Source organism: Marmota flaviventris, chromosome 11, assembly GCF_047511675.1.
Source record: "Marmota flaviventris isolate mMarFla1 chromosome 11, mMarFla1.hap1, whole genome shotgun sequence".
Lineage (NCBI taxonomy): Eukaryota > Metazoa > Chordata > Mammalia > Rodentia > Sciuridae > Marmota > Marmota flaviventris.
Genome location: NC_092508.1, coordinates 46,566,839 through 46,587,270, shown reverse-complemented (window position 1 = coordinate 46,587,270; position 20,432 = coordinate 46,566,839). Strand labels below are relative to the sequence as shown.

The window sequence follows — 20,432 nt, the reverse complement described above, 5'->3', positions numbered from 1 at the left end:
TTACTTTAATTGTTGTTAATAAAACTGCTATAATATGCACAGTTTTGCTATAGAAGCAACAAACGGAAATTCAGAACAGCAAGCCAATACACTTAGAAGTTCCACATAATTTTATTTTTGCAATGCTGTGGATCAAATCCAGAGCCTCACAAATAATAGACATTATACTAGACTGGTCTAATATATTGGTAGACTACAGCTCTACCATTGAGCTATATTCCCAGCTGGAGACAATATTTTTTAAAGCCACAGAACTCATTCTTCTCAAGAAGTCTGTAGAAATTGCATAGATTGATATCATTTTTATTCCTTCTTGAAATAAAAATCAGGCTTACACACTGTCTGTGGTCAAATTATAAAGAAAAGGACACAATTCCCTAAATTACAATAACCGGATCAGTACTCTGTTACAGAATTGCCTGCAGATCACCAGTGTTGGCCTGTGTAACTCACTGGCAAGCTCAATGGAAGGTGTGAGCTGAGGAAACAGGCGTCCTTTCTCTTGAATTCTAGTAAGATAACATCTGAGAAGTGCAGAATTTAGAAAGCTTCTAGACTTGAGAGTGTTTTGAAATGTAAATGCTGAGAATGTAATTTTACTTTTTTCCTCATTGAGATTTTCCATATTTTTCTTGAGTTACTTTAAGTCTTTGTAAGGTTTGCTTGGAAACACTACAGGAAATTATTTGTTGGCACATAGTTAGATGAGATTATATATCTTGCTTTTTCATACATACAAAGAGAAAAGAGCTGAGTCATTGTTTTAAATTGAAGAAGAGAAAAATGTAAATAAAACATTTCTATAAATGAAAAAAAAAATAAAAGTACGAAGTCTACGGGTCTTTTAGGAGAGCAATTGATTTTTTGTCATCTTTTGTATACCACCACCTCTCCTAGCATCCTCAGCACGTGTATTGAAAGGTACACAAGAGTATGCACACACGCACACATGCACACAAACACAACCTGCCTCAAATAGCACAGATGATTGCTAATTTGAGTGAATGGAAGAGGAAACTAAAATACAATTCATGGTTCTGAATTATTTCAATCATAATTTCAATCAATTGGTAGAATGAAGAGAAATCAATGAGCTGGAATATGCGTTTTAAAAGTTCTAACTCAGAATCCACAAATCTGACTAAAAATAATTCATCTGCTGTGCACAACCGTACTGCATACAGCCATTCCATTTTTTTCCCCCTAACTCTAATAAAACTTTCTCTGGTATTTTACACATTTGTAACATTGATCTTTCAAACTCTTCCTCTATGCCCCAGGGCTGAATCATTCTATATCTGTCATTAAGGCTAGAAGAATACATGGAAAGGGAATAAATAATTGCTCTACTGATTGGGTGGAAATGTAATTAATTTATGCATCAAATAATAACTTTAATTTCACTATTGAACTATGTTAATTATAAATATGTAGGAAGTAAAATAGATCAATCAGAGGAACTTGTACTTACCATAAAACAAGGCAAGAAAAACAGAAAATACAGGACACACTTTTTCTCCATTATCAGAGTCCAGATGCAATATGCTATGTAATATAAATCAAACTACAATAGACAATGAAAGAAACAAAATTCATCAATATTTATTAAATAAATATAGAGGGTTCTCAAAAAGAAGATTTACTTTATAGCTGTGCAATAATTTTACTTTGATTTGATTAATAGTTTTGTGTATTACAAATGTTTAAGAATATCATGATTTAAAGTACTAAGAAGCTTAATTAAATACATTTTATCTTAATTTAACTAAACTTGCAATCAGGAAAGCTTCTTACATATATATTTTTGAGTGATTAAAAAGATCTTGCTTTCTTTGTTTTGACCAAATTGGAATAAAATTAGTGAAGTATCAAAATAAAGAATTTCAAGTGAACACCATAACACAAATTTTGATAGCACATTTTATTTTAAAGTTTACCTTTATTTTCTATAAGCATTGGTCTAATTTATAATTTACTGACTTTATTCATCTAAGGATGAAATTTGTTTTTGAGAATCAACATCCATATGTCATTAAAATATCCTTACAATTAGTAGAAATTATTCTTCATTACAGAAAACTAATTCTTTTTAAATCAGAAAATAAAAGTTTTCCTAAGTCATCCTCATTATTGAAATAAGATTACAATATATGAACAATATCAAATGAAAGTATTTGTAATGGTAGGGACAATTATGAGCTAATGAAAAATGACCTTTCAAATACCACCCACTAGCTTACTTCTCATGAGAGACATTGCTGGGGTATGGTTCCCAATGTTTACTCTTCACAAGATCCAGGAGCAACATACTATTTTTTTTTTATGAAACATGAATTGTCATGGTATAGCCATGGAATACACTATTCGTTTAACCAAATATGTAAAACTATTTTCAAAATTGACAAAATTTCCTCAGTAGACATTTGACATTCAACTATCAGCTTAGATTTAATTCTGTTAAGAAACTTATCATGAATTTTATTACAAGGCTAAAATCAAAATAAGAAATTTAAAAACCTTTTCCATGTGGTCATGTTTTATTATTTGTATCACATGCTGTGTGTTTACAATGTTAATTAGCACAGATAGCCTATGCCATTAGTCACCCACCAAGACTCACCTGAGGCAGCTTTTCTTGTTAATTGTAGCAATTTCCAAATATTCTGTACTCTTCTATCAGCTATCCTTAGTTTTTATTATTAGGTTATCTTAAAAAAAATCACCAAAAAATCAGGCAACATTTTATTAATCTCAAATATTTAAAAAGACTGAAATAATATATGAAAAACTATAAACCACAGTTTATGCAATCCAATAATTGATGAGCTGTTGTTTTAGTTTTTATTACATTTTACCATGAGAAAAATCTAATTTTCCAATACTTACATACACAGTTGTCTCCAGATTCAAATCACATTTTCTCTTGAATCGTATTCGACATTTTCTTGAAGACTTTCTTAAATCCAAGGGTCATGACCTAAAATATTGATTAATTTTATAATAATTTACTAGTATGTTAATGAGCCAAATTTATTCCTTGATAAATCAAATACTTCAAAGTGAATACTACTAAAATGATATTGTATTAACCTGTTCCAATTTCTAAAAATTTTTTATAATATATTTGCATTACTATAAAATAACATATTCACTTCAAGTAATTAATATTTCAGTATGAATTATAGATATATAATAAGAATCCATTGATCTATAAATGTACATATTTCTATAGGTAAATGATTTTAAGCCTGGATATGCTCTTTTCACACAAAAAAAATTATCAAATTTTAGCATTTACATTTTTTTTCCTTTTTCATAGAATTACTAAAATATTTTCCTCAGGAATTTATAACTTAGGAAAATATATCTATGTTAATTATATTTATATGCATTTTTCAATGATCCTACATAATATTGTCTTTAAAAATAAGTTTTGTTATGTAATTTTCTTAGTAGAGTTTTAATTATCACTCCATATTAACAAAAATGCTAAAGAAAGGAGGATTTTTTTTGGTTTTGGTTTTTTGCATACTTTTTATTAAAGAGAGTTGAAGGTAGTTAGAAATAGTATTACTCCTAACACTCTCATTAGCATGTCAGTGATAACATATTAGAACTTTTTGTAAAAGAATTATAAATTAAAGCTATTTAAAATCCTTGATTAAATTCCACTCTTAAATGTGTGTTTTCAGCTGGAACTAAGGAATCATATTGAACACCTCAATTTTATGATCATTAAAACTTGAACTCTGTCATGACGTCTTGGCAGCTTCTGACTTATGGTCTATTTTCAGCTATGTTCTATTTCTCTTGCAATATAACCAAATAATCTGCCAAGTTATCCATCATTATTTGCTAGATTAACATAAAAATATACTTTATATGTTCTGTATTCAAAATTTATTTCTCTTATATATCTGTTCACAGATGTATTTTATTTTAAACTGATTATTTTAAAGAGTGACATTCTTTATAATTATTCATTTTAAAACTATAATTTATTCTATATAAAAGTATGTGTATTTAAATATTATATTAAATTTAAATATTATTTAAATATTAAATAAGACATAAACAAATATTACTATTTGGAAATCATGTTTTACAAATCAAAATTAAATTATCTTTAATTTGTACAAGCGCTCAAAAAAATTAAAGGAGAAAATATTTAAACATTAATTTGGAAATCTCCCAAACCCAACATATTTCAGAAAATTTTATCCATATTTGAGAAAATATTGTTGCCTACCTATTAGATTTTAAAATCAGTGTTCCAAAATATCTTAGTGAAATATGTCTTGGTCACTTGTCATCCTGGCCCTAATACTTAAAAAGGAAGTTATCAACTCACAATGTATATATTCTACAAATGGTTTAATATATATAGCTTTCTTTCTTCATCCTATTCCCTAGTAATCTGGAATATGTGCTGCTAGGAGCAAGGTTGTATTTTGTACTGTGTGCTGCATTTCTTATCAACAGGGCATATCTATAGCCTTGGGTTTATCAATGGTAGAACAGCAAATTTGGGTGATATTCATTCACACAGAGAGTGAACACCTGTATTCTCCAGGAGATGCATCAACATCCAATTCCCTAGGTGATGCTATCCTATTCTCTCAACTCATCTATTCTAAAAAGGATCTATCAAAGTTTCCCTTCTAGCAGACACCTGTAGTGAGTGAGTGGTCATTATGAAGGAATCTCCCCTTTCATCAAGGGCTCTCTAGGCCAATTTTGTGTGGATCATGACTGGGCATGTGGATGATGCCACTGCAAATTAGCTAAAAATTCAGACTGAGTCTCATGTTAGTAGAAATAATGCCAAGATTATTCTCACAAGTATGTTTAACTGTATTCCTAGGTTTAAGTCATTGGTTCTTTTCATACTTCCGCTAAATGGCTCATTCTGTAAATGGTTCTCTCTTCTACTTTAGCTTATTGCAAATTTATCTTTGCTAGAATACATTTGATATTAACTAACTAAATGTGATAAACAAATGGTTCTCAATCACTTATAACTTTCAGATGTTAAATTATTTACTGCAATTTAACTGCATGTTACCACATGATATCTAGTAGTTTTCATTTAATTTTTGGAAGAAGCCAAGTGAATAATGAAAAGAAGTCATTAAGTGATTTAGTCAGCCGGTAGACTTTTCCAAGGGGACTAACATTTACTTAGTATGAAAAGAAATTTTCAGACCTGAGGAAATTCTAATTTATACTCCTACATGAAATTGTAATCATAGTGGTACTAGGAGTAATTACTTTTATCATGCTAGCACTAGTCTCATGGATCCTGTAAGTTTTATTTTTTATTTTCCCTTCCCAAATTTAATAAAGTGAAAGAGTTGGTTCTACTGCAAAACATGTGATTGGTTTGTTTATTGTATAAACAGAATAATACATATATATTCTTATTTGTAAACATGCTCTATATTTCCCCCAAATCTTCAACATTAACATTTTAAAAAATTATTTATTTCATCACAAAAACAACTTTGAGAAATGAAAAATGTCTCAAAAATGAAATAACTTTTGAACTAAAACTGCTTAGGACTGGGGATGTAGCTCAGTGGTAGCATGCTCATTAATATGCACAAGGCCCATCCCTAGCAGAGGGAGGGAGGGGAGAAGAGAGAGAATGAGTTGATATAGAGCTGCCTAGGAAATCAAAACACTTTTTTAGGTTTACCATTCCTTCGAACTTCCATGATTCACTCTACTTGACTATTTTTTTTTCATTGATTTACTTTTTAAATTCTGAAGTTTTAAGAGGGTTAATCATTCTTAGCTTACTATAGTGTATGTTTTATGATTTATTCTACACAAATATTTTATTCTACACAAAAACAGTTGATATGGTACTAATTTATCAGAAGAAAAAAACATAAATTTTGTACATGCATATCAAAACATACTTTTAATTATTTTTCTTAATAATAATTCTTATCTTTAATTGCTACCTAATCCTCATATTTAAAAGTATGTTCACTCTAAGATTAAGAGAAAGAAAAGTTTCATCTTCCACTTTTCCATTTCAGAAATGTCTTAGATTTTTATAGGCCCGAAGCCGTATTCTGTTTTCCACATATTTATCCATTTACCATAAACTTAGCCAACAGAAGCATTTCCAATACACATCTAGTTTGCCATAGTAGCCTGAATTTTTGTGTAAGCCAAGATGAGCATGCCTTCCCTTACTTATGGTTTATTATACAAGCTGCAATTCTCCTGAATCAAAACAAAGGATAAACAGTCTTTTCTGATCCCAATATTACACACCTGCATTGCAAATGGAAATTTCTTCTTTCTACACAATCTATCATAGATTGTATCACTGAAAAAAAAAAAGTCAGGGTGTAGAAACCTGGTTACCTTTCATTTTCTCCTCAATGTTTATTTTTGGCAAAACCTCATTCTTTGTAATAGAATTATTATCACAAGTTACTAACTGACTTTACTTTTAATAGAGTCTGAAAAATAAATGTCAGTCTAAGGTTTTAATGCTTCAGTCAAACACCGCCTGCAGCGCCGCTCACACTTTCAACAAAAGCAAAATAAAGAGGCTTCTCTTTTTAAAGATCCGTTACTGATAAAAACAAAACAAAACAAAACAAAAACTAAAACTATATTTCTTTTGTTTTATGTTATTTGAGACATATTATTTTAGGCTAAATGATTGTTCCTCAAAATGTGAATTCATGGGTCACTTGAATCATAATCACCAGCAAAACTTGCTGAAAAATGTTAGAATGGCCAGATCAAAACCTCTCTGGATTAGAATATTTAGGAGAAAAACTTGGGAGTCCACATTTTTACTATGTTCCCAAGGAAATTCTTGACCTATCAGATTTGAAACCCATAACATGAGAGCATCATCCTTACTGGGTCATGCTGAAACCTGAATGTACTTATAATTATTTGTCTGTAGGGACTGGGCAGACCATATTTAAAAGGAATATCTAGAAAGAATCCAGCAAAATATTCTGCAATGCTCCCAGGCATGACTACTATCCTAGAACTCCCAGAGCAAGTTATTTAAATATATACTTGAAAACATAATCACATAATTATTTATTTGTGTGCCTGTTTTGTCTATATTGTGTACATAGTAAGAATAGGGCAGACATCATAGTCATCTCTGTGGCTCCAAATCCTAGCAGAGTGACTGCAGAAAGAGGGCATGGAGAAAGTATATTTTGAGTGGATTACTTATCAAGTGAATTTAATCAAATTGTAGAAACCTGATGTTTATAGGTATTCTTAATTCTCCCAATCATATTATAATTTTCTGAGTCATTAAAAAAAATGCAGCAAATGCAGCAGAATGAGAATAAGCAGAAAAGCTTTGAAAATTTTGAAAACTTTGGTAATGTGAGAAAGCATGGATCCATTGTTCATGGTTCTGAGTGCACTCGCAAAGACCCATAGAGTCCTACAGGGCCTCTAACCTGACAGCCAGCAAGGAAATGGGGACCTCAGTACTACAATCACAAGAACTGAATTCTGCCAACAACCTGAATGAATCTTCAGATAGAATTTTCCCCAGAACTTCCAAAGAGAAGATAGCTCTGCCAATATTTTGATGTGGTCCTTGCTTGCTACACTTGAAACACCTTAAACTTCTAATCTACAGAACTGTGAGATAATTAGTGTTTGTTGCTTCCAACTATGAAATTCATGTTAATTTGTTGTAGCTGGAAGAAAAATGAATACAAATCATGACTTGATCAAAGTTATATCTTCTCATCAAATTTAAGAGGTATCTTTATGCTTCCCAACTAACCAGTCATTCCTCTGACATTTATATTATATTCAGCACAGTGTAAGACAATCACACAAACTAGCAGTGATTTTTCAACATTGGGTATTTTGATAAAATCAACTTGACTTTATTCCGCTTGGTTTACTGCATGAGAAAATGACAATTGAACTTGACCTTTAATAGGCCTCCTTCTTTCTATTGATACTTTTTGATGATGTACACTAAAATCAAAGAAACAGCTTCAAATTCCAGGTCTTTTAACACTTAGACTATCTAAGCTGACTTCATAACCTGAAAAAAGGTGTATAAGTACTGGCTATTTTAGAAATTTGATATGACTTATAAAAGAGATAAAGTCAATTAATATCTGGCTCAGTCAATGTTGCCTATGATTTTTTTCATAACTCATCTTCTTGAAATATTTTACATATTTAATTACCTGATAGATATAAAGAATTTGTCTCCTATATAAGAACTTGTCTCCTAATTATTTTACATACTAAATTACCAGATATAAAGAACTTGTCTCCTAACTTGTCTCAAAACAAGCACTAGCTTATTATTTGTATCACTATATAATGTATAATCACAACGATGACAATTTCTACTGAATGAAACAGACAAGTCCAACATACAAATATAAATGATTTGGTCATGGTAACAAAGATGTCAATGGCTGACTCCAAGCTCAGAACTCAGATTCTCTCACCCTTTGCCTTATATTTTACTACATTAGAGAATGGACACAGTTAAGGTTTAGACAATTAAGGTTTTTTAAAATACTGGATACATTTTGCTGTACTTATTCAATAAGTCTTACCTATTCATTTTCTCATTTAATTTTGCTGTAGATAGATTTATACTTCTCCCTGCAAGATTTCTTCTTTTAATTCCTTTCTTGACTGATGTGGTCATGTGTGATGGTCTTGTTGTTGTTTTGTTTTGAACTTACATTGGTAAATGGCTTTACAACTCAGACTTGCCATTCTGGTAAGGTACCCAAACAAAAACTGCATATACTGCTTCAACTTTGAGTGCATAAAAATACATTTAAATACTTTTAAAAATTCAGTTAGACATCCTACACTATTTATTGAGCATGCATTTTCTAATTTTTCAGTGAGATGGAAGTGAAGTCATGTTTAGCAGGGTAAAATGTTAATCAAGTTTTCTTTTCTCAATAAAAATATCAAGTTGACCTCTTTTGTTAGGTTGATTCCCAAGTATTTTATTTTTTTTGAAGATATTGTGAATGGAGTGGTTGTCCTCATTTCCATTTCAGAGGATTTGTCGCTGATATACAGGAATGCCTTTGATTTATGCGTGTTGATTTTATATCCTGCCACTTTGCTGAATTCATTTATTAGCTCTAATAGTTTCTTTGTAGACCCTTTTGGGTCTGCTAGGTATAGAATCATGTCATCTGCAAATAGTGATAATTTAAGTTCTTCTTTTCCTATTTTGATGCCTTTAAGTCTTATACAATGAAAACTACAGAACCCTAAAGAGAGAAATAGAAGAAGATCTTAGAAGATGGAAAAATATACCCTGTTCATGGATAGGCAGAACTAACATTATCAAAATGGCGATATTACCAAAAGTTCTCTATAGGTTTAATGCAATGCCAATCAAAATCCCAACGGCATTTCTTGTAGAAATAGAGAAAGCAATCATGAAATTCATATGGAAAAATAAAAGACCCAGAATAGCAAAAACAATGCTAAGCAGGAAATGTGAATCAGGCGGTATAGCGATACCAGACTTCAAACTATATTACAGAGCAATAGTAACAAAAACAGCATGGTACTGGTACCAAAACAGGCGGGTGGACCAATGGTACAGAATAGAGGACACAGAAACCAATCCACAAAACTACAACTATCTTATATTTGATAAAGGGTCTAAAAGCATGCAATGGAGGAAGGATAGCATCTTCAACAAATGGTGCTGGGAAAACTGGAAATCCATATGCAACAAAATGAAACTGAATCCCTTTCTCTCGCCATGCACAAAAGTTAATTCAAAATGGATCAAGGAGCTTGATATCAAATCAGAGACACGCCGTCTGATAGAAGAAAAAGTTGGCTACGATCTACATACTGTGGGGTCGGGCTCCAAATTCCTCAATAGGACACCCATAGCACAAAAGTTAATAACTAGAATCAACAAATGGGACTTACTCAAACTAAAAAGTTTTTTCTCAGCAAAAGATACAATAAGAGAGGTAAATAGAGAGCCTACATCCTGGGAACAAATCTTTACTCCTCACACTTCAGATAGAGCCCTAATATCCAGAGTATACAAAGAACTCAAAAAATTAGACAATAAGAGAACAAACAACCCAATCAACAAATGGGCCAAGGACCTGAACAGACACTTCTCAGAGGAGGACATACAATCAATCAACAAGTACATGAAAAAATGCTCACCATCTCTAGCAGTCAGAGAAATGCAAATCAAAACCACCCTAAGATACCATCTCACTCCAGTTAGATTGGCAGCCATTATGAAGTCAAACAACAACAAGTGCTGGCGAGGATGTGGGGAAAAGGGTACACTTGTACATTGCTGTTGGGACTGCAAATTGGTGGAGCCAATTTGGAAAGCAGTATGGAGATTTCTTGGAAAGCTGGGAATGGAGCCACCATTTGACCCAGCTATTCCCCTTCTTGGTCTATTCCCTAAAGACCTAAAAAGAGCATGCTACAGGGACACTGCTACATCGATGTTCATAGCAGCACAATTCACAATAGCTAGACTGTGGAACCAACCTAGATGCCCTTCAATGGATGAATGGATAAAAAAAATGTGGCATTTATACACAATGGAGTATTACTCTGCATTAAAAAATGACAAAATGATAGAATTTACAGGGAAATGGATGGCATTAGAGCAGATTATGCTAAGTGAAGCTAGCCAATCCCTAAAAAACAAATGCCAAATGTCTTCTTTGATATAAGGAGAGTAACTAAGAACAGAGTAGGGTCGAAGAGCATGAGAAGAAGATTAACATTAAACAGGGATGAGAGGTGGGAGGGAAAGGGAGAGAGAAGGGAAAATGCATGGAAACGGAAGGAGACCCTCAGAGTTATACAAAAGTACATACAAGAGGAAGTGAGGGGAAGGGGAAAAATAATACAAGGGGGACAAACGAATGTCAGTAGAGGGGGCAGAGAGAGAAGAGGGGAGGGGAGGGGAGGGGTGATAGTAGAGGATAGGAAAGGCAGCAGAATACAACAGACACTAGTATGGCAATATGTAAATCAATGGATGTGTAACTGATGTGATACTGCAATCTGTATATGGGGTAAAAATGGGAGCTCATAACCCACTTGAATCAAATTGTGAAATATGATATATCAAGAACTATGTAATGTTTTGAACAGCCAACAATAAAAAATTAAAAAAAAAAATCAAGTTGGAGAGATGATCTTATGCTGATTTTATTGGCTTAGTTCACTACTTTTAAACTCTGTCCTTAGAATGTATTTATAAGTTTTAATAAGGAATGGTTTCACCAACACAAAATTAGTGTTGGAACTCAGTCAATTGATGAACTTTAAACCATAGCCCACCCCCTACTCCCCCCACAAGCATTTTGTTTTAGAGAAGACACTTGAATTTAATTCCAAGTATTAAGGTTCCCATGCTAAAAATATTAATATTGTTCTGATTAATGGTAGCGTTTTTCAGATAGATATTGAAATTTGCATAATAGAGGGGTGATACATGATATCAGTTATAAGTAGAGGCAATATTTGTATTGCAAATACTAATTAGACTTTCTGATCTTAAAATCCAACTCATCCATATATTAGCAAGTCAGACAACTTCTTTATGAATATTTTTTCATCTGTAAAATAATTCCTAAACTTGAAAACTACTGAGAAAATAAGATAATGTATATGACCTTCTTAAAACTAAGAAAATGCTAGCTATATTGTTGTATCATATTAAAATTTGTAGAAATATGTGTTAGTCAGCTTCTTTGACTGTGACAAAATACCTGAGATAAATAATGTTAAAAAATTATATTGGCTTTCATTTTCAAAGATTTTAAATCATTTCACTTAGCAACATGACTTTGGATAAATGGCAAAGCTAAATATTACAATAGAAGCATATGGTAGAACAAAGTGGCCAACTTCCCACTATGCCCTCCAAGGACTTATCCCTAATGACCTCATTTCCTTTCAAAGGCCCCACTTGCACCACCTCCCAAAATCCCCTAAAACTGGCAACTAAGCTTTAAGCATGCAACCTTTGGGGCCGTTTAAGACCTAAACCATAACAAAATATAAAGAAGCTTAAACATATTTTGATTTCCTGCCATAATTTCAATAGCATTATAGTGAAAAATTAATGCTTTATTTCAAGAATGTAATCAATTTACATCTGCAGTTTTTAAAATCTTTTGCAGAAATAATATGGTTCTTTTCTGTTATTTCATTTACATAGTTATAAAAAATCAAATAAAGCAGAAATTAAGTATAGTCCCAGATATGATGTCAATCTACTTAATATTAATGTGTAGTACTTAATACTTAATGTGTAGTACTTAACAGTATTACAAAATCTACTTAATACTTAATGTGTAGTACTTAATAATACTACACATTTCCCAATACTGAACCTACATAAAATGAAGCTTTAGCAAAATTTTGAGCATATTATAATAAATAGTGACAGTTTAAAGAATAAAGCATGCTAATCCTATTTAAAATAAGTTCTAAATCCTCCAAGATTTGACTGTAATTTAAAATGAACTACAATAGCATTTACTAACACTGTAATGGAACAACAAAAAGCTCACATTGAGTCCATGCTGACTTGTTATCTAATGAACATTCCAGGTTGGATAGTTGAATAACTATTAAAGAGAGATAATTTTGTGATTAAGTTTGGGATTTCATTTTACACTCTGAAGTACTTACTCATGGGAATAATTTTCCCTTTGTGGGCATAATTAGCCATTTTCCGGTGATTTTGGCCACTCTCTTTTTATTTGAAAGAGGCAAGTGTCCAAATATCAGCCCAATTACCTAACGGTGGGAGGGAGCTTGAAAAAAAAAATGCTTTGTACTTGATGGAACACTCTCCCTCCAGGAGATCTAATATGGAAAGAATTAATTGCTCAAAAAATAGAAACAAAACACATCTTTCCAAATCTTTGAACTACAAGTTTACACATATTTCCCCTCCACAAAGTCAAGAGTAAAACTCTAGGAGGAAACCTATTTTCTTCCACCAACAATAATTTCATAAAAAAAATTAATGTTAATTTATTGTTAATTAAATTTTTAATTTTAACTGAAATAAAAATAATACATGTTTATAGGATATGATATGATATTTTCCTATCTGTATACATTGTGTAATGTTCATATCAGGGTAACATATCTACCTCCTGAAATGTTAATCATTTCTTTTTGGTGAAAACTTTCAAAATCTTTTCTTCTAGCTTTTTAAAATATGTACAAAATACACTATCATTATCTAGATTTACCATAATGTGCAACAAAACTCCAGAGCTTTTTGCTTCTATCTAAATATATAACTTAACAGTGATAACTGTTCATTCCAGACAATCAACCTTACACCCTGTCCCCATCACATCTGTTCTCCCAGCCTCTGGTAACCACCATTGTATGAGATCAACATTTTAGTTTCTATGTGTAAATGAGATCATGTAGTACACGTCTTTCAGTGCTGGTCTTCTTTCATGTAACATAAGGAACTCCAGAGAAAATATATAACTTTGTTAGAATTTTAATTTAAACCTATGATCTAAGTTTAATTTTAGTCTCTGATCAAAGTTATGGTATTCTTATTGCATGGAGCTTTTCAATCATTTTTTTAAAAATTTTATATAGCACCTATTAGCACATTTTGACATTAAGAAATTAATGACAGGAATTCTTATGGCACATTTATTTTATTCCTTGATAAAATGAATTATTTTCCTATAGAGAATCCATTCCCTCAGGTTCAAGTGATACTGCCTTCCTGGTCATTGAGGTGAGAAGTGACTAATGTCAGGACTAACACAGTCCTCTGATTTAGGCTGGCTTGGCCATGGACAGGTAGTGCAAACTACACCATCTGGATTGTCCCTGGGACATTTCCATCAGTGTTATCAAGGATGATTTTCTCTTTCCCCTAGGGTTCAATATAGGGCTCATGAGTATCGGGTTATTCATCCTTCTTATTATATGGAAAAAACCTATTCAAAAAATGGAGACAAACAGGAAAAAATTAGCTGAGATTTGAGGATTAGTAGACAATCTTATAACATTATTAGAGCTCTCGAATGTGGCCATATTTGAAGTCAGCTACAATTCTGGAATTCCTCATCAATATAAGTGTTAAATTGGATTTTGTAGCCAAAACATTCAGGACTAACATTTTGAGAAGTGCTGGTGTAGTGGAATTATTATGGAGAATGGAATCAGAAGGTTTCATCTTGCATTCCAACTATGATTGAAAAACATGAATATTCTTGAGTTAATCACTTTGGTTGGTCTCCATTTCCTGACCTGTAAAGTGAGATGACTTCAAATTCCTCCCACCATACCATCAAAATACTTACAGATTGTTTTCTTTTTCACCAAAGCAGAACATCATTATTCAGAACCGAAGGATATTTATGCCCAGCCAATAGGAATTCAGAACCAACTTTTAGATCCATATATATCTATAATGTAATTTTTTTCTAAATATGAAATAGACTTTGCAATATATGCTCTCTATTAATCCACAGCTAATGCATGCCTCTGACAAGATATTATACCCAGCTCAAAGAGTAAATTCAACCCTTAGACAAAAACATGTTTATCACCTTGTTTAAGGCACTACTGCATTTTTAGATATAACATTAAAATCACATGTGACAAAAAAATAAACAAACTGGACTACATCAAGATCATAAATTCTTCATACAAATAGTACCAACAAGAAAATGAGGGACTAGGGTATGCTCAGTGGTACAGATCTTATCTAGCATGTGTGAGGTTCTGGGTTCAACTCCCCAAAATAGACAGGCACACATACACATACACGAACACATTCACACAAAAACAAATTAGAAAGCCACCACCAAAATACAAATGACTTCAATGAAAGTGAAAGAGATAGTCCCATTTTTAAAAATATCTCCACCCTTGGGGATAGGAATGTAGCAAAGTGGTATGGAGCTTGCCTAACATTCAGTAGGGTTTGGATTTGATCCAGAGGACTGAAAAAAGAATAATTTGCACAATGGGAGAAAATATTTGCAAATCATATATTTGATACAGATTTTTATCTAGAATATACAAAGTACTCTTACTATTCAATAATAAGAAGTTAAACAACACAATTTAAAAGTGGGCAAAGGATTTGACAAATGACCAATAAGCACTTGAAAAAAGGCTCAACAACATTAGTCATCAGGAAAATACAATTCAAAACCACAATAAGATACTACTTCATCTCCACTAGACAGCTATGACTAAAAAATACAACAATAAGTGTAAGAAAGGATGTGGGGAAACTGTAACCTTCATACACTGCTGGCAGAAATGTAAAACGTTGCAGCAACTTTGGAAAACACTTCAGATGTTTTGCTAAATGTTAAATTTAAAATTATTATATGACCCAGAAATTGTACATCTAAAAAATATACTCAAGAAAAAATTAAAACATACATCCAAACATTTGTACATGAATGTTCCTAGCATTAACTGATCTTAATAGTTGAAAAGTGGGAATAACTTAAGTGTCCATCAGTTGATGAACAAATAAAGAATATGTGATAAATCCACACACTGGAAATATTATTCAGCAATAAAAGAAAAAAGTATTAATGCCTGCTGCAGAATGAACATTCTAAAAGCCAGTCAAGAAAACCCAAATACTTTATTGATATATTATATGAAATGTCCATAGTATGCAAATCTATATAAATGAAGACAATACTAGTAGTTGCCTGGAATTAAGGAAGGATAGCCATGAGTAATTACTAATGGGCACAGGAATTCTTCCTTGGGTGGGGCACTATTCTAAAAATAGATTGTGTGTTAATTGAACAACCCATGAATAGACTAAAACCATTGGACTTTATACTGTAAGTGAGTAAACTATGAGTTATGTGATTTACATTACATTAATAAAGCTGTTTAAAAATCAATAAGTGCAAAAGAGGCATGTATAGCTAAAGAAGAATTAAGGTGATTAGAACATCTACCCCCAATCCCCACTCTCCTTTGTTAGAGACAGTTAATATTCATGTTATAAAATAATATCTACCAACCAAAATATTTGCTAAGCTTAAGTACAGCGTATCGTGGATATAAAAGCTGAATTGTCCCTACAATAGATGCATTATTTCCTGCTTAACAACAAAAAATAAATGGATTTTACATGTATAAAATTGTATGGATTTATGAAGAAAAATTTTCCACAAAATTTGTTTTTTTCAGAACCTATTTTTCATTCATGCACAAAATATATTTTCTTTTATAAATGAATTTACATTTTTTAAAAAAATTACATGTTCTTAAGGCAAACTTGTTAATTATATACTTATAAATTTCCCCTACTCTTACACAGGATTTGTCATTGCTTTTTTTTTTTCTTCTGCCAGTGCTTTTATTTTTCACATTTTTAGAGTTTATTTCATTTTCATAATACAGTGAAAAACTGACAATTTATGTGCAAAATGTAGATTTTTCATTACATTTGTGACATTTTAATTGTTATTATAAACAACAATATCAAACATGAGAAATATTACAAGAAGGAAAAGAGAAATATCAAACTTTGCTTCTTTGTTGGAGATTAACACAGGTTAGAAATTTTTCATCCCAATAATTTCTTTTCTGTGGAGTCATTACAAGATAAAAAAAAAAAAAAGGAGGATAGAAATTAAAAAGTCAAGGAAGGAAAAAAAAGAGAGAGAGGCTACAAAATGGAGAGACAAGAAAGAGGGGTAGGAGGGAGGAAGAGAAGGGGAGGGGAGGCGGGGGGAGAGGGAGAGAAAAGGAAGGAAGAGAGCTGCATATGGAGGAAGAAAGAAAAAAATGTGTTTCAATGGTAAATGCACATTTTATTTAAAAATAATGCCTCCTATTTTTATTAAAAAGACTACAAAATGATTGTATTGAAATTTGTTCTTCAATAGTGTGAAGAATAGCAAGTCCAGTGGTCAATTTTCAGAATATAGTATTTAGCCTTAAATGTAAAATTGGGATGTAAGAAAGGCAGCCAGAGGGCAAATAGAGCAGAAGGGAAAGTGACAATAGCACCATAGCCTGGGGGTGTGCAGATCCAAAGTGCAGGCACCTGAATTACCCCTTGACAATCAGGAGGTGGGGGAAGGGGTCCTTCCTGACCAACAGAGAAATCTCTCCATTAAGAAAGAGTAATTTGGCACACGCCTGCAATCCCAGGCAGGAGGATTGTGAATTCAAAGCCAGCCTCAGCATAAAGCAAGGTGCTAAGCAACTCAGTGAGACCCTGTCTCTAAATAAAATACAAAATAGGGCTGGGGATGTGGCTCAGTGTTTGAGTGCCCTTGAGTTCAATCCCCAGTACCAAAAAAAAAAAAAAAAAAAAAAAAAAAGAAAGAGTAGCTTAGGTAAAGAAGTAGAGCTGCTGTGTATACATGTCAGAGTACATTCACCCCAAGAAGACTTAAACATGCACACATATACACATGTGTAAATATATCCCAATATGTTCCAAAGGTTAGTTAATAACAGGGTTCCAGAAACCCTATGGTTTCTGCTCTCAGTTAAAACATAGCAGGAGGACCAATAGGTACCCCTATGAGTAATAAAGTGCTACATATTGTCAATAAATATTTTTAGTGTCAAATTGATCATATGAAATTATATATTTTATGTGGGTTAAGTACAGGAGTGAATGTGGGACGGCGATGAGAAAGAGGGAGAGAGAGAGATGAGTGTGTGAGAAAGGTCTTTATAGAGAACATGACATTCATTATGTGGAGTTTGGAAGTACCAGGTGTTTGAGAGTTTCAGGATGAGACTTCCCAGGAAGATGAGAGCTATTTAATGATGAAATTTTATTTCATAGAGAAGAGTTTTGGTTTAATGCTCTAGTATAGAAATTTTTATTTGAATGCCTGCTCTGACTTACTGGTAGCAGCATCTAGAACTGTGGTGCTGTGCGGGTTAAAGTTGGTGTGGATACAGTAAGAAAGAGTCCCTGATTCAATGATATCTGCCAGGTGCACCAACTGGAGAAGGGATGACATGTATCTTATAGGTTCGCTAAACTATCGCAAATGATGAACAATAATTACAAGATATTATATATACGTATAGGATATTATATATATATATATATATACAATAGAGCAACTTAATAAGATTTTCATTTTATAACAAAGGGGGATTAATTCAAAGTTAGAGGTAAGGACTGTTGCAGAGAGACAGATTAAAAGTCTTCTTCAAGTAATTGTAAGTATGTAAGGGAAAGAAATAATCACGAGGACTAGAACTAGGACTAGCAATGGAAATGGAAAGTTCTAGGGACTGAATATTTGTGCCCCCCCACATCATTTATATGGCAAAGCCCTAATAGTAACTGAATGTTTGTGTCCTCCCCGTTTACATATGAAAGCTGTAAGACTCAATATGTTGGTATTTGGAGATGGAGCCTTTGGGAGGTAATTAGTTTAGATGAAGTCATGAGGGTGGAACAACCATGATAGGATTAGTGACCTTAAAAAAGAGAAAAAGACAAGAGATTTGTATGTGTTCATGTATGTGAGTGTGGGTGGGTGGGTGTATACTACCAAGGAAAGGACATGGAGGACTTACCCTGGAAGAATGTCCTTACCAAGAACCCAGCCATGCTGTCACCCTAATCTCAGATTGGTAGCCTCTAGAACTTCATTGTTAGTCTATGATAATTTATTTTAGCAACACAAACTAAGACAAAAAAGCAGATTTCAAAGGCAGAACTATTAAAATGTTTTCACTTACAAGAACATGAGAACTTGGTAACTGTAAGAAACTTAAAGAGGTTCTTAAGTCTATCATGATGTATATCTGGGTGGAGTCTAATCACTAATATGGCAGAAGAAAGAGGTGGTGGGTAATACCTGAGTGCAATTCAGATAGCCTGAAGAAAAACTATACAGAAATGTTTGTCTTCAAAGTTCTAGAGATCAGCAAAGGAATACCCTGACATGGGAAGTTCATGCTTATAACCTTATACTAGAATATTAAAGAAAGTTGACATTTTGCCCACAAAGATCTGCTGAGGTTGAGCAGGGAGAAAATATATATGTTGACTAAATTATAGCACATTTCAAAACATTTGTGTTTAAAAATTCAAAGGGTAAGTGTATGTTGGCAGAGAAGAGAGAGTAGAGCTTTCTAGGGATGAAGAACTAGGAATACAAAGACATGGATGGGTTCAAGAACAAGCAAGGCTTTGTGGAAGGTAATGGTATCAGCCCTTGAGGAACCTGAGATTCTTTGGGGAATTAAGGAATAGGAACCTGGGTGTGTGAGTTGAGACATTTGCTAGACACTGTCCCGTGACGCACTCTATGAACTCCTGTAATGAAGCACAGACCAAACACAACATATTTTTAATTATTTACTCCTGTGACTAAGTCTGGGTTGTAATGTAAAAATAGATTTTCCAGTGCAAAAGGAGTTGCACAGGAAAGTGTTCCTTGCTGAATTAAGCTGTGCTTAAGTGAGAACTGCCGCTTAAGGACAACACGTTCCCTGTGAAAAGGATGGCAAATCCATTTCGGAGAGTCCAACCTTTACGGAGTGCTATTATCAACTCAATTGTATGTTTTTTCCTGTTGCACAAACATGTTCCCAAAAGACATTTAAAATAGCTTTCTTTCCTGCTAAACTGTTGTGCCAAGCACTTTTTCTGATTCTCAGCCTTAACTGGAGCAGGATGTGTTAAATTAAAAAAAAAAAAATGCCCTGTCACTCTTGACAGGGTCTAATAGGCCTTAACAACAACAGGGAAACATTTTCCTAATCTGACTGCCCTCTCCCTTACTGAAATTTTAGGACAGTGCATTTTCCTCAAAATGCAAATTATCCTGAAGAAACTAACAAAGCAACATCTTTCCCCAGTCACCATGCTAAATGAAGACATCTAGTAAAAATCTGTACAGCAAAGTAGATATTTTTCCCCAAGTATAGAAAAAAACTACAAAAGAAAATAAATCTTTTTTGTAACAATAAAACAAAACAAAACAAACCTAAAATAAATTAAATTGTGCCATGCCTATAGTCCTAGGTACTCAGGAAACTGATAGGGAAGGATCATTTGGGCCTAGAAGTCTGAGACCAGCCTGGACAATACAGCTAGACCCCATTTCATTAAAAAATAAATTAATTAATCATATGGAATTTTTCTCTAAGATCTAAAAGTGTTCTCTCTCTCTCTCTCTCTCTCTATATATATATATATATATATATATATATATATATGAGCAAATAAACATAACCACAATGTCCTGAGGTTTGTGTTGATCATGTCAAAATGTACCCCGTGCATTTCTGGGCTACATTTCTAAAACTGCAGAAATGTGTAGCTTATAACACAGTGTGTGTCTGTTTCCAGTAAGGAGTTTTCTTGACAAAAATCTTTCAGGCTTGCAAAAACAATTGGGGCG

At 32.8% G+C, this 20,432-nt stretch overlaps 1 protein-coding gene across 2 annotated transcripts in view; it reads right to left on the bottom strand.

The window, feature by feature from the left end:
• Positions 1-20,432, bottom strand: part of Calcrl (calcitonin receptor like receptor) — a 117,215-nt gene that overhangs the window by 53,292 nt on the left and 43,491 nt on the right. For both annotated transcript variants that reach the window (XM_071619003.1, XM_027943978.2), the window contains 3 exons: positions 2,887-2,977; positions 2,621-2,708; positions 1,472-1,564 (listed from right to left, as the gene is read on the bottom strand). In XM_071619003.1, the coding sequence (XP_071475104.1) occupies positions 1,472-1,522 (51 nt within the window). In that variant the 5' untranslated portion in view covers positions 1,523-1,564; positions 2,621-2,708; positions 2,887-2,977. The remainder of the gene's footprint in view (positions 1-1,471; positions 1,565-2,620; positions 2,709-2,886; positions 2,978-20,432) is intronic.